General features: G+C 33.2%; 1 protein-coding gene across 5 annotated transcripts; it reads left to right on the top strand.

Annotated features, from left to right (window-relative positions):
* The first annotated feature begins 32 nt into the window (after window positions 1-32).
* Window positions 33-14,563, top strand: LOC148598694 (5-hydroxytryptamine receptor 2B-like). 5 transcript variants are annotated; one of them, XM_088561102.1, is made up of 3 exons: window positions 33-516; window positions 10,051-10,116; window positions 10,840-14,563. In XM_088561102.1, exons 1-3 carry the CDS (start codon window positions 483-485, stop codon window positions 11,430-11,432), a joined length of 693 nt encoding a protein of 230 aa, XP_088417228.1. In that variant the 5' UTR covers window positions 33-482; the 3' UTR covers window positions 11,433-14,563. The 5 variants fall into 5 exon arrangements, with proteins under 5 accessions (XP_088417228.1, XP_088417224.1, XP_088417227.1 ...); XM_088561103.1 differs by lacking the exon at window positions 33-516 and adding an exon at window positions 7,604-7,858; XM_088561098.1 differs by having other exon boundaries at window positions 244-516; window positions 10,051-14,563.
* The last annotated feature ends 185 nt before the right edge of the window (window positions 14,564-14,748 follow it).

The raw sequence follows: 14,748 nt of genomic DNA on the forward strand, positions 1-14,748 counted from the left end.
AAAGATAAACCATGCTAACATTTGGATAGTGTTTGTTTATTATCAAATCGCTTTGCAGCTTTCGAGGCGTGGAATGACAATGAGTTGGGAATATCTAATATCTGTGACACTGATTCTAAAAATCCGTCATTATGTTATAACTTACGGTTATGAAGATAACTAAATTATGTTTTATAAAGTAAACACTTGTGCTCACTTAACAGCGACATGTTAAGATCCATAAATATTTGTATCATTAGGCAATATGATGGGTTAACGATAACTTGTTATAAGATTAGCCCACTTGACATTATTCCCTATTCCCCTGCTATCCAATAATAATTGAGATGCGGTATTTAAATAAGTTCTTAGAACGTGGTATCCGGGTCGACTGATTGTATAACTGCTTCCAAGAACGATAAAATTACTATACAATATGGAAATGCCTTCATTATTTAAGGCAGGAATGACGGAGAAGGATCTGTAAAGTTTTATGGCTCGATATGCAAAGCAGTACTATATCGACGGCATCGGTTTGTAAGTACTTATTACTAACAACTTAGCTATTGTTAAATATTTTCTTTGTATCCTTAATAATATACATTTGTATGAGCGATTATTTTTGCTTCCGACATATAGGTTTCAGATATCAAGTGTCAGTATCAGTAAGAAGCAAGCAGTGGTATGGCGTAGGCTAGCACTTTGACAGCGTAATTTGACTGTTTGTTTCATCAGAATGAAAGAAAACTGTATAGATACATTTTGTATCATTTGAATAAAATAATTATAATTTCATTGAAATACACTGCAAAAACAAAGTGTAAACAAATCCATGAAAATCGTTTCCAGTGTTGCAGAAACAGTGGCAATATCAAGTTCCGTGAATGAAATAATATTGTCAAATCCTGATGTTTTGTCATGAAAGTGTTTTTTTTACCGATTTCAGATTTTACCGTTTCACTTACTCATAACACACTAAAAGTAAAGACACCATGAGGAAATAGAAAATTTTGAAACCGACATTGTAATAGCGACGTTAAACATCTTTTTGACAAAACATATTTCTTTGAAATACAAAATAAACATGTTTTTACATATACAGCTAAATTTTACCGTGTTCCTTGAGAAGTAACTTTGAGTTAAAAAACACAATATATAAAAAATTTTTGAACGGAAAAAAAAAAAAAATACCGTATTTTTCTCAGTAATTAAGCGGTGAAATGGACGTGACTCATAGAAAAGTGAATATATTAACCACTTCATACACTGCAGGAAGTGAAATGTAACGGCACGAGAACGGGGAAATTACAAATCGTGAAATCGAAGACGTAGTTGTCAAAAAAATAGGTGATAGCTCTCCGTTTGTGTCGATTTCGAAATTAAATTCATACTAAGGGGCAGATTTGCTTTTTCTGTAATTGCGTGTTCTTTCCAGTCCAACTGTCTTGTTCATGAAAGTATTCAACGTATCAGTTTAGATAAAATTGCTGAGAATATTTATTGTGATTTTTTTTAATGGCCAATAGGTGCGTAAAGTGGGAAGGCATGAAAATTTTACTTCTGTGTTGTTTCCACAGTAATCTCTCTTAATTTGTTAGACAAAGTGTTATCTACTTTGTATACTTATTAAGTGTCAGTATCTATAAGAATCAGGCAGTGGGTTATACATGGTATGGAAAACCCACCATTCTTAAAATTTAATTTGACTATTCGCACCGTTTGATTCAAGGAAATAAGGCTTGATTTTCTATATGCAAATCAAGGGATACAGAGTTCATATGATAGTCTTTACAAATGGAGAAAGTATCCTTGAGTAAAATCATAAGGTTAGATCGGTAGGTTTTTGCCATGCATGTTTCTGATTTTTGCCATTTCGCCTAATTCTTACAAAGCCCTATACTAATGATATGAATGATAAAATATTTTCCAAAATCAAGGATATGCTGAAACCTTTCGTATACATGTACTTTATTACATTAAAATAGCGTATTTATCCTACACCATTCGACAAGGGTCATCTTTATGCTATATGAAACAAGATGTTTAATTGCAACTTTGTATTTTAGACTTGTCTGGGTGTAGGGGGAATACGACTGGGTAACTTGTAAGCCATATGGAAGAGTTTTGTTAAATTTAGAAAAAAAACTATTAGAGCACACAAAATGAATAATTATGCGCGAAAATAAGATATAAATTGTACTTTCTTTTTCAATTTGACAGAAACATTGTGTTAGAGATTAATAATTTTTTCATGGTAAACCTTCGTTTTTGACATAATAGGTGATCAATAATGCGAAATAAACTTTTAATGAGACGATATGTAAAATAATCTTTGATTTCTCACAAGGGATGCATCTCTGGTTTACCAGTTAAGAATTAATCCATTAAAGATATATTGAATAACAAGGGGAAATAACAGGAAATTGCAGTAAATGCATTAATGTTAATACAATAAATGTAATGGCTTGGAAAATTGCAGTAGGAAGTGATTTTGAGTCTTTTAATTTTTTAAAAAAAAATTCATCGTTCGTCATATCTTGTTTAACAAATCCGGTGACCGAACAAGTCTGTAGTAACTTTCAGACAGACAATTTATTGAGCAGATTACTTAAATGTTATGTCTCCAGGTGCATCATTATCTCAGTCTTGATTCTCAGATCATAAAAAGATATGCGCGATTTATTTTTGTTATATAGGAAAAGCAACCGAAATTTCTACGGTGGCCATATTTTGTGTGAAAAGTTGATGTATTTTGTTCCCTGCTATTGGCAGTTTTTACCTTCACTATCAGTTCAAACTTCCTAAATACCCGTTCGTAATATGTTTATTATCTGATTAATAAAACTAATTACATCTACAGGATGACATATAGAAGCATACATATATATTTCTGATGGCGAAGAAAATCGAGTTATAGGAACACTTTTATTGAATCAGTTTTCTTCAGGGAGATCTACTTCTTTCTGCAATAAATGAAATTCTAGTTTGAATCCTCAGCACGAACTTCTCAATGACATTAGTTTTCTTTTTTCTTCTTGGTGCATTATGAGTTTCTTATATAGTTAATACATGGATGCTATTCCGATGGAAAATAGGTTCAAACTACAGATATCCATGTTGAAAACATTTCTGCTAATGTGATATCACATTCCCTTGCTTGAAAACGTAGAAAATCTTCATTACCAGATCGTTTATTAGTACAAGAAGTCCTCCATCACACAAAAAAAACGTCAGATTTAACACATTTATTAAATAATCTTAGAAGAATTTTTCACACTGTTGTGCGCCTTCTTGAAAACAGAGTGCCATTGTGCAATCATATAAGATATTGTATGCTGTTGCTATCTTCATGGGCATCTTCAAGCCAATAGATTCTTCAGCTGATATATTATATCTACTTATAAATGGGAAGGTGCAACTGAATTATGCAATAAGACATTATCTTCATGCCTCTGAATTTGATTTAAGCTATCATCATTTGCCTTCAGACTTGACAGGTAAAGGACGTATTATAAATTCGGTTAAAGTGACAAAGGTTATGATTATTAGTCTAAATCATCATTTAACCTCATTTGAGGTATTTTGTTGGATTACCACCCCGCAACTATCCACATTCGTGTCCTAAAAGAATAAATGTATTAAATATAATTGTGTACTGAAAACCGTTTGTACTTTTACTTTTTCCTCTTACCATGTTGTTTTCGCGTAAAAGTTTACAAAGGAGGAAAAGAACTGCATTATGTGTCTTCTACAGGTTGACATGCATTAAAATGAAGGCGTAAAGAGATCGGATATATATCGCAAAACTATAATTATAAACATTACTTTTAATTAGAATCTCTATACATCAGGAACTGGAACAAATTAAAAACAAGTATACATACAAGTGAAGCAAAATTGCATTTAACTGAAAGTCATTAAATCACTTGTAATGCATATGTTAGATTTTCAATTTTCAGACATTAATTCGATTCCAGCCACTTGTACACCATCTTTAAAGTCTCCTTTTATACAGTTGACGGCTGTGTACTCTTTCTATTGACCTATAAGTCTGCATTTTGCTTTTGTCTACGATTAAATTGTTTTGGTGTTGTTCTTTTTTTTTTATTGGTTTGATTAATTCGCCTGTGATCAAAAGATAGGCGATGTCACGTTCCGCCATTTCATTCTGATATCGGACGATCTAGGTTAAGTATGAAAATCGACATTCGGAACGCCTCCGTATTTTTTCCCTGATTATATAAAAACGAGCGAGAAACTGAGTTAAAAAAACGGCATGTTGCACACATAAAAATCAGCAAAATGTTAAAACAGAAATAGAGGAACTGATTATATGTTGCAGAAATACACAAACAAAAGACGACTATAAAGCTTGCAGTTAACTGACATATCAGCTCCATACCAGTTATAACCTACAAAAAGTTTTGCCCTCACATATGTATATGTATAGAGTTAACATATATTTTGGGATTTTAAGTTACATTGTCATTGTGATTAAAATTTTGCAAAAGTAGAAGCAAGTTTAAAGAATGGCGTTTTTTCAGCAAACAGAAATGATTAAATTACATTGACGTATTAAATACTGACGATTGTTCGCTTCATATTTACAAGTTTGCTGGAGACGGCAAATAACACTAGATATCATTAACAATTAGTTTGCGAGAGAGTAATCAAGGGAACCAAGGTTATAGCGATAATCAAAAGAATGTAATCTAGGGACAAAGACCAGACATGGAAAACAAACATACACAACAAAGAACATAAAGTAACTAAAGTCATACATACAAAGTAAAAAAAGCAAATGAGCAACTCGGACTCCACTAAATACCTGGGAGCATGGACCAGGTGCACCGGTAGGGTAAGCGTCCTCTGCTTTTCTAGAAACACCCACCGAGTTGCTCATAAAAAGTCAGGTCCGGGGTTGACAAACTAGGATGTTTTGTTTTACACAATTTGAAAAGAAGCATTCAAAGTCACACCTATGTTTAAATAATAAGTATCTCCACGTTTGCATTGTCCTTGTCCAATTATTGCTTAAAACGTTTAATTCACTTAAATTTATAGAAAGTCAAAATATACAAAAACCGAATATCTCAGTGAATCATAAATTAAGACATGTTTCAACGTTTCCAAGTTATTAACCATATTTTGAGAGGAAACCTGTCTATCGTCCATTATATTATTTTGTTAAATAAGTTGTTAGGTTTATGGCAAACTCCGGAGCATTGGTCTCTTCCATGCCTGCACTACTTTTGCCATTCCAGAATTAGTGGAGGAACGTCAACGGTACGGAACTGGAGCTGCTTTGGAGTTTAGGTTTATGGGTTTATGTTAACTTTGTATTTTTAAAGCACTAGATCGCAATCAATTGAATACTGAAGAAACTGACGTAGTTTTACCCGGATGTTAAGCTAAGGTCTTGAGCAGTTGTTCTTATTATCCAAGGTCTTTCATTGAATATGATACCTTCTCACACGGTGCTGCTTAATACGGTTTTTATAAAAAAAAAGAGGTTTGTAAAATAATTCCCTTTTTCCTCTCAAGGGAAGCCATTAAGAACTTAGCTTTCAGGAAATAAAAAATGCGATTGAAGGTAAATTGCATTTTATTCAGGAAATCAAAACGCCAATCGTTAAGTTTAAAACGCGATCATAAAAATGACGTAGGCATTGGAAAACTTTGTTTTTAAATGTTACTGAAACAATTATATTAGAAAATGAATAGCACCTTTAAAAAGCATTTTTAAATTAAAAAAAACCATTTATCTTTTATAAAATTCTGACACAACGGAGACAGTTGTAATTCAGTGTGTGCAATGCTATTATCCATTGTTGATTTTCTTAAAGAAACACCTAATACAAATCTTCAAATACGACATTTTGTTTTCTTCACGTCCTTTTATCTCATTCAAGTCCTATCATATGATTTCTTCAAAATCTCCAGGTTACACAGTTGTATTATATTTCAACGTAAAAATATGCATGTATGTTTGCATATCTTCTACTCATCAATGAATCATAATGACAAGTAGCAAACATAGGTATTTAGGTTTGCATAATTATTCAGATGCATTATGTAATATCTTCCTTGCTATAATTTTGAGTGCTTGTTTGATAATTATCTTATAAAAAATGTAAGTATGGTCAACATGGCCTGTAAGAAAATTAAAAGTACGGTGGGCGACATCTATTTAAGAAACTCAGTGTAAGGAAACAAGATACCCTGATTCCTAGTTTCCGCAATCCGAACCTTATACAGGCAAAATATTTTCACTTGATTTTTATATGAGTTTCATTAGACTTTCTCCTGAATCGAGCAAACTTTGTGACAGACTTCACCTGAAATCGTGTGAATGGAGCCTTTACATGCATTTCGCATAATATTTATAATCGAAATCATTGAGAAAAAAATCAAACGCGAAAACACATGGATTTCATATTAAGTAAATATTCGTTTCACTTGAAGCTCGACTCACGTGAATTTCATAAAAAAAACAATATTTACCTATTTATTGTCTGTTGATATAGAAACTTCAGAGACTCAGGCTTGAAAGAGTAATCAAGGGAAGCAAGGTTATAGCAGTAATAAAAAGAATGTAAAAAAGGGACAAAGACCAGACATGGAAAACAGACATACACATCAAAGAACATAAAGTAACTATAATCATACATACAAAGTAACAAAAACAAATAAGCAACTCGGACTACTGTGGGAGTATGGACCAGGTGCATCAGTAGAGAAAGCGTCCTCTGCTTTTCTAGAAACACCCGCCGAGTTGCTCATAAAAAAGTCAAGTCCGTGTTGGACGAAAGAGGAAAGGAAAACTATGACGTGACGTTGAACAAATTGGTGTCAAACCTTTTCAGTTTTATTTTGTGTCTGTGTTTTAGTTTGTATTTGTATTTGTTTTTTTTCCATCCCTACCTTATTGTCAAATGATAATAAAAAGTATGACTGTGTATCCCCTTTGTTTAAACGTACCAGTTAGATAAGACCCTTGTCATGAAACCCGTATGATGAAGAGTGATTACACTTGCATTTTTTTCATTTATAAGATTAATTCGCTTTTCCCTAAACGTACGAATCTATATGTACAACATATGTATTTATGTTTATTGTTTGTATTGTTTGCTAGATATTTAGATGTAACAGTAATGTATAACTTCCTACAGACGAGCGCGTTGCATGAATAATGTGACTTTTTTAACACTGCCATCACCGAATATATGTTTAAGGATGGTTTAAAGATAACACATATCTATCCAATGTAATTATACAAGTTATCTTGAATGACAATCTTTATGAACGTGTGATATGCAAAAAAGCTAATAATAAGTTTTACACTAGTAGACGAAGGATTTGTATGTTGGTATTCATTTAATTGGCTGTATGATGATACAATCATATCTATATTAACTTTTATCAGATTGATGGAATATGTTGTAATCATTCATATTCCTATTATTCATATAATACAAATGGAAACATTTTTTAAATTTAGTGACCAAAGTGCAGTAATAAGGTGATGTTATCAACATTATTTAATATCTAACTTATTGCTATGGAAATATTGTCGGTGAGTGATTAAAAAAAGGTGTTTTACGTGATTCGTGTATCTCTACATCATATATTGTTGTGTAGGGTTGTTAATATAATGGAGTATGCTTACACAGTGGAACAACTTATCAAGTTAATGACATGCAAATTTGACAGTTCTAACATTGTTGGAAATTTTTCAGACCTTTCTATACGTTTACATATTTTCCCTGTATCAATTTGATCCGATGGAGCAGTGTAGTGAATTAAGTCGTCATATTCTGAAACGTTTTTATATATATATAACTGGTAATGATAATTTTATTCAAGTTACATACGATGGGTACGTATATGCTGCCAATGGTGTATCGTTCATGTTCTTCTGATAATATTATCGATAAAAAAAGCAAAAAATAAAATCAAAGAAATTCCTCATTCAAAAATAGTGCAAACCTTTTGATACAACATTTGATTCTTCTCTCGCCGTCGAGTTAATAAGTGTAAAAATGATAATTAACGAATATAAACATTATTAAATTATATCAAAATATTTATATTTTGATTGTATTTCCACGATTTGTACCGTAACAGAAAAGCGTATTAGATATTATAATCGACTTTTGTTCACGAAAATTAAGCATTTGTCAAATTTAAAAATGTTGTCCTGTAACGGCATATAATTTGAGTATTTCATATTATACATATTTCATAGCAGTCGTTTAGCATCTATCATATTAAGTTATTACATGTATTATTTAATGTGTAAGCTTTTAGTACTTTAAAATTCTTTAAAAATCACTTAATTTTCGTTTACAGTGCATGTGACATTTTTGGCAATATATCATTTCTCGGTTTGCAGCCAGCCTTTTATATGGGCTGATTTACACGTGTAATTGTAGGTTATAACCTCAGTACATACAATTGGGTAAAACCTTCATTCTATGGTTAATATGAGATATAAAATGGGTTAGATTAGCAGTGTTGGATGGGAAATAGTGTTTGGGACTGAGGATTCTGTAAAGGCATAAAGGAAAAATCGATTTCAATACATTAATTCCTGAAAATAATGAATTAAATTAAATTTTTATAATACAAACAATTTTAGTTGTTTATCTAATAATACAGTTATAGCAAACGGTACACACACAAAGATGAATTTGGAATTTACTGCATGGGAATAAGTTTTTCTCTATGTGGAATGGTGAAAAAGAGTGAGTGGGAGTGTGGGAAGGGGGACTGGGAATGTGAAATTGATTGATTGATTGTTGGGGTTTAACGCCCGAGCAGCAATATTTCTACTTTATTCAGGCTACGAACATGAAGTGGATGATAAAATGAACATGAAATGATGATGAAATGAAAAATTGGATGGGACACAAGGATAATAGGGTCGACAAATTTTGATTGCCGCTAGAAAACGGGAGAGATTGGTAGGGTCGGGCAATTTAGCCTCCTGTGGCGGAGAGAAAAGGTTCCTACTCCTATCGAATACCACAGCAGAGTTCTTTAACTTGCTAGAAACTTGGCATCTTTCCCAACACGGTGCACCACCATGTTTTGCGGTAAGGTTTTCTATACTATAGCTCGACAATCCCAGCATGTAATACCTCAGGGGTACCCCATTCCACCTCCTTGGGCACACAACCCAGTTAGTTGGGCACAGCGCCCTAGCTCCCGGCTAGGGTTCTGAGCACTATTTAGTCGCCTTTTACGACAAGCTTAGCGCTGCTGCGGGCCAATTCTTTTGACACCCGGACCTGCACGGGGCGGGAGTGTGAAAAGGGCGAGTGGGACTGTGGAAGGGTTGGAGTGTATAGGGTGTAAACGGGAAATCTATATCATGCATGTGCTATATTACTAACATAGCAATACCATATAGTTCTTTTATTCTGTAATTGATCAATCACATTTAAAAACAACAAAAATTCAAGTTGGATTTTAAAGCCAAGAATCAAAAGAGACGTATTGAATATTATGTGCCTTGTGTTGTGTGTTTAATTTCTTTGTCTGGTCATTATCACTGGATTGTGTTTTTTTTTCTATTACCATTCCAATCCTGTTTCCCTTGAATTCCCTTTTGTAAAAGTAAAAAACATCAGATAGGTGACTTGTAACCACCTACTATCGACGGTTTATTTTAATGTAGATCAGCAAAGTTTGCTTTTAATATTACTTTTTCAACAGACTACTTACAGGAAATTATTTTTCAGTTAATAAAATGTGCAAAAAAGTCTGGTTGTAATTAGAGAGAGATGGAAATGTCTTATAACCATGTAGAATCTGTGAAGTGTTCAGTAATTTTGATATAGACCTTCTTTCGTCAGTGATTTGCAAAGTGTCGTGTAAAGGACCAGTTAAATGCAGGTTGCGGTAATGGACATTTCTCATCTCTCAATTACGGCTAATAGACAGTTGTTGGTTTTGTTATTGTTTTGTAGGATTGTTTTCTCTTCAAATGATTCCTCTTTCCACTTTCTGTTTTAAATAGTTCTTATAATAAGATGAACATTTCTGATTTAAGTACATTTTTTTCAGTTTCAGATCATATGACACAGAATCAGACTGAACTTAACGAAATATCAGAGACAACACCTGCACCAAGTATGCCTACTTTGATCCGTAATACGTCGTTTCAGAACGGAAGCTTAAATACTCCTGGGAAAGTTGCTTTTACAAATGATCTAATTCATTTTATTGTTACAACTGCAAATGACAAAGTATTTTATTCCATTTTTTTACCTTCAATGGTTTACTTAATTGTGTTACTTGTAACTGGCTTGCCAGGAAACGCGATGGTCTGCATGATCTACCACAACAAAATTCGCAAAACATCAAACGGGAGAACAGTTGCGTATGCTCGGAAGTCATCTGATATTTTCATTCTAGCGCTTGCATGGTTAGACGTTCTGAACTGTGCACTTTCAGTTCCGGTTGAAATATTCATGGTTCGGTATTTTCTACAATTTGACCATCAGTGGTTATGCAAGATATCAAGGTTTTTGTCGATGGTTTTTAACGCAGCATCGTCTATTGTTCTTATTGGAATAGCAGCAGACCGCTTTATTGGAATTAAGTACAGCCATTCTAAATATAGGTTTACCGAAAAAGTTGCAATAAAGTTTATTATTGGTTCAATTATAATTTCCCTTGCGGTATCGTGGCCAGGACTTATTCTTTATGGAACCATGTCGGTACCACTCGCTCCTAATGTCGTCGGCAAGACCTGTCTGATCCAAGATAGATATTTAACCACCCAATATCCTTTCTTTTTAACAATGTTTCTATTGTCAATGCACTTGTTGTTTGACTTATTTTTCATTGTAGTATATAGTATCATTGGTAAAACCGTTGTTATGAATAGAAACAGTTCAACTTTCCGGTCAAAAACAACAACTAACAAGAAACAAGTAAGAGGAAGCATATCAAGCACAGAAATTTCTAGTATTGCATTTAGTACTAGTTGCGTTGATAGTTCTCCGTCGGATATTGACATGAATAAGAACATATCGATGTCATCAATTAAAGTCTCAGACGTAAAAGATAGCATGAGTGGAATCAGATCCAATAGTGTTCAATTTCGAAGAAACACGAAGAGGCTTTCGGGGTGTTCTGGGTCTGACTCCGCCGTGCATGGTAGAGTTTATCAAGCTGGTAAGACAACATTCATTCTGTTTGCAGTGACAATCGTATTTATGTTGACATTTGCTCCGTATTGTGTCATTGCTATACTAAGAAATGTGAGCGGTGCTGATTTTTACACAAATTTGTCAAACACAGAGAAAGCAGTATATCAACTGTTCCTCCGATCGTATCTTTTGAGTAGCTCTGTGAATCCACTGATTTACTGCTTTTTAAGTCGAAAATTCAGACAGGATGTTAAAGGCATGCTTTTGAAAACAGTAAGATGCAAAAAATAAAACGTGATCAATTGATCTGAAATGAAATTAGCTAAAAAAATATTTTACTATATTGCTGCCTTACCTTAAAGACACCAAAACAATAGTTATGTGTAATAGTAGTAGACAATCGATACAACTCACACCTCAGAAAACGGAAAATAAGAACATGACCATATACTAGAAAAAAACTCATCGCAGTAAAAAACAGTAATAGCAAAAAAGACAAAAGTATATCAGTTACCAGAAAAAGCCAATAGAGATTTAATATAATAATAATAATAATAATAATAATAATAATAAAAATAACAAATAAACAAGCCAACAGGTATGTTCAGTGTCGTGCAGGTCAGTGTGTGTAAGATTATCAAGAAGGTTATAACAAGAACGATGGTTGAATATTACAGGTAATGTACAAAAGAAATATTTCATTATGCACTCCGTAGTTTGGTTTATTTCAATACTTAAAATTGTTTTTGATTTATAATCAGACCTCAGTAATGCTACGATACATGAATATATTTGTATTTACAATAGATAAATTACCTGGTATCGTCACTGATTCAAGAAATGTAATATGGGTAAAAATACTGTCTTTAGAACTTTTTTTAAGTCAGTATTGGCAACCCATGCATATTTTCACAATTCATTCGTCATTTTGACGTTTGATGGAAACATAACCTATCCCGACTATGCAACGACATTGCATAGCTATTAAGTACATTTTAGTCGAAATAATTAAACGCTGTAAGACTTTTGGAAGGAGATAAAACATAATGAACACAGATTAGTATGTTAGAGTATAATTAAATACCTTAGAATGCATACAGATCGGAAATTCTCTATTACATATTTTAACCTTTAACTGTCAGATTTTTCTCTAAAAGACGCCAGACGTATTCTGATAAATATTTTCCGAGCTATCGTTTTGTGACCTTTCGTCTTGCAAACGATGGTATGACGTTACAATGCTGCCTCCGATAAGAGGCGTCAAGAGGATGGAATGAATACCACGCCCTTGTTTCCCATTATCGTTTATTTTAAATTGCTTTTCCCTTGATATGAAATCTGAACATATTGACAGGGCAGCCTAGCTAAACATTAAAAATAAAAAATTACAAAATGTGAACGTAAATGGACAAAAAGCAATCGACACTGTCGACGGGAAAAGACCTTTTGAAAGAAATAAAATAAATGAAAAAGAAATGATGCTACCTCACTTCACCTACATTTATAGTAGACTTTTAATTTATATTGTATATGTAAGTATTTTTTTCTCGAATGAATAACATAAAAAGGACAGTGAGTACTATCAAACAAAAATGATTTCATAGACAATGCTATTCATCCGATACATGTAAGATTAGTATTTTATTTAGTGTTCACCCAATCCATTCAATGAAAGGTTTAGGAGGAGTTTCACCTATAAGCTTCAATATATATGGACACTTTTATCGAAAGTTCTCTCTTTTGCAGGTATGCATGGTAATAATTTTACTGCATCGCACATTCATTTACATACAATGCAGGATTAGAGGACTAGAACGAACAAAACTTTGGTAGACAAACATGCTTCATGCATTGCGAGTCCTACCCATCACACCACTTTCTGGGGGTGGGGGGCTGGGGGCTGGGGACTATAGGTAACAAATCAAGAAAGCTTTTGACAGATTTTAAATTCACATTATCTTACAATTGATTAAATTTCCAATCCGTTTAATATACGGACAAAGCCAACACCGATAATGCCTTTTTTTCGGGCGAACAGTTCACTTTTTTTTGTTTTCGCCAAAACTGTAATTATTGTGATGGAGACGGTTAAGTTTGACACAAATGAATAAACAAAGGTTAAAAAACTTTTCATTTATATTTTTATCGCTTTATTTATGTCATGTTTTTAGGATATAGAATTTCGTTGTTAATCTTTTCGACTTATGTGAAATGAATTGAGATCTGTGTATAGAAGCCTATGTCGGCCACTCTTTTTTTAATTAAAAAATAACAAATTAATAAGTTGAAAATTCAAGATAAAAAAAGAATGGTCGATTTAGGCTTCTGTATCTGTGTATTCATTGGTATTATTTTTATTTATTTCATCACTTTAAACCTCCACTCAACGAGATTGAAATCATCTTATCTTTGCTCCCAATGGATAGGTTTGTTTCAAAATTTGGCGTGGCTTTATAAAGATAGGTATACGTTGCAAGTGATTTTGGTATATCTCCGATATCAGCTCCCTGTACAAGTTTGGCATGCTAAATGCAAAACATTGCCTGCAGCGTTTTTTTGGGATGAAGGGAATAGGTCTAGACGCGTGGCCTTCGGTTCGACAGAAAAAAGTTATAATAGAAAAAATAAAAAAAACAAAGATTTATTTCTAGCAACTGATATAAATCAAATAACGGCTCAAGACAAACAATTCATTGGAAAAATGAGGTTCATGTTAGCCAAGGCTCATATATTTAAATGAATGCGTGTACACTGTTTAGCCATAAAGGGTATGTATAAGCATTTCATAAAGATAATATTTTTTCGTAAAATATTTTAAATGTTATTATAACCAGTATATGTAACGGCATCGGAAAGTAACTTGTGGAAGTTAGGCCCTCCAGTAATCCAGCCAAATAACTTTAAATATCTATAAATATATAATTGCTTAATAAAATGACTGGTGAACTACCAAGACTTTCAATTATGGACCCTCCCTTTTTTGCCTCTCAATGACTAGTTTCTTCGTCACAAAGGCCTTGCTAGTGTGACGTCAAGGACGACAGGTTCTTGACTGGGCGGATGCATCGGTCATCTGGCATAAATAGGCATTATACTGTGGGCCGATGATCGTCCCTGTGGGACACTGGAGATTTCGAGTGATTCACAATACTTTTAATATCCCCTATTGTCGACTCTCTGATATATACTGAATATTTCATGTCAAAATCCTTATCGCATGCTGTATCAAATCGTGTCTCCTATATACAGGTAATACAGGTCGAGGGATGATAAAGCATGTGATACAGATTTCAACATGTCATGTTTTTATAAGGAGATGGACTAATATAAGTTTATCTTGTTTCCTGATCCATTGTATATGATCGTACTGTGTAAAAATTCCAACAGAAATGTATTTGACTGAATAAATATGTTTAAAGTAACATGTTATGCTCATTATATTGTATATTTGAACCATACTTTAAGTTTGGTCTGTGAAGGAGTGTGATATAAGGTAGTCGATATAAGTCTAGGGGTATGATATAGGGTATGCAATGTAGGTTTAGGGGTGTGATATAGGGTATGCGATATAAGACTAGAGGTGTGATATTGGGTAGATATAGGGTTT

Source organism: Perna viridis, chromosome 14, assembly GCF_037379345.1.
Source record: "Perna viridis isolate PV_CMFRI_1.1 ecotype Kerala chromosome 14, ASM3737934v1, whole genome shotgun sequence".
NCBI lineage: Eukaryota > Metazoa > Mollusca > Bivalvia > Mytilida > Mytilidae > Perna > Perna viridis.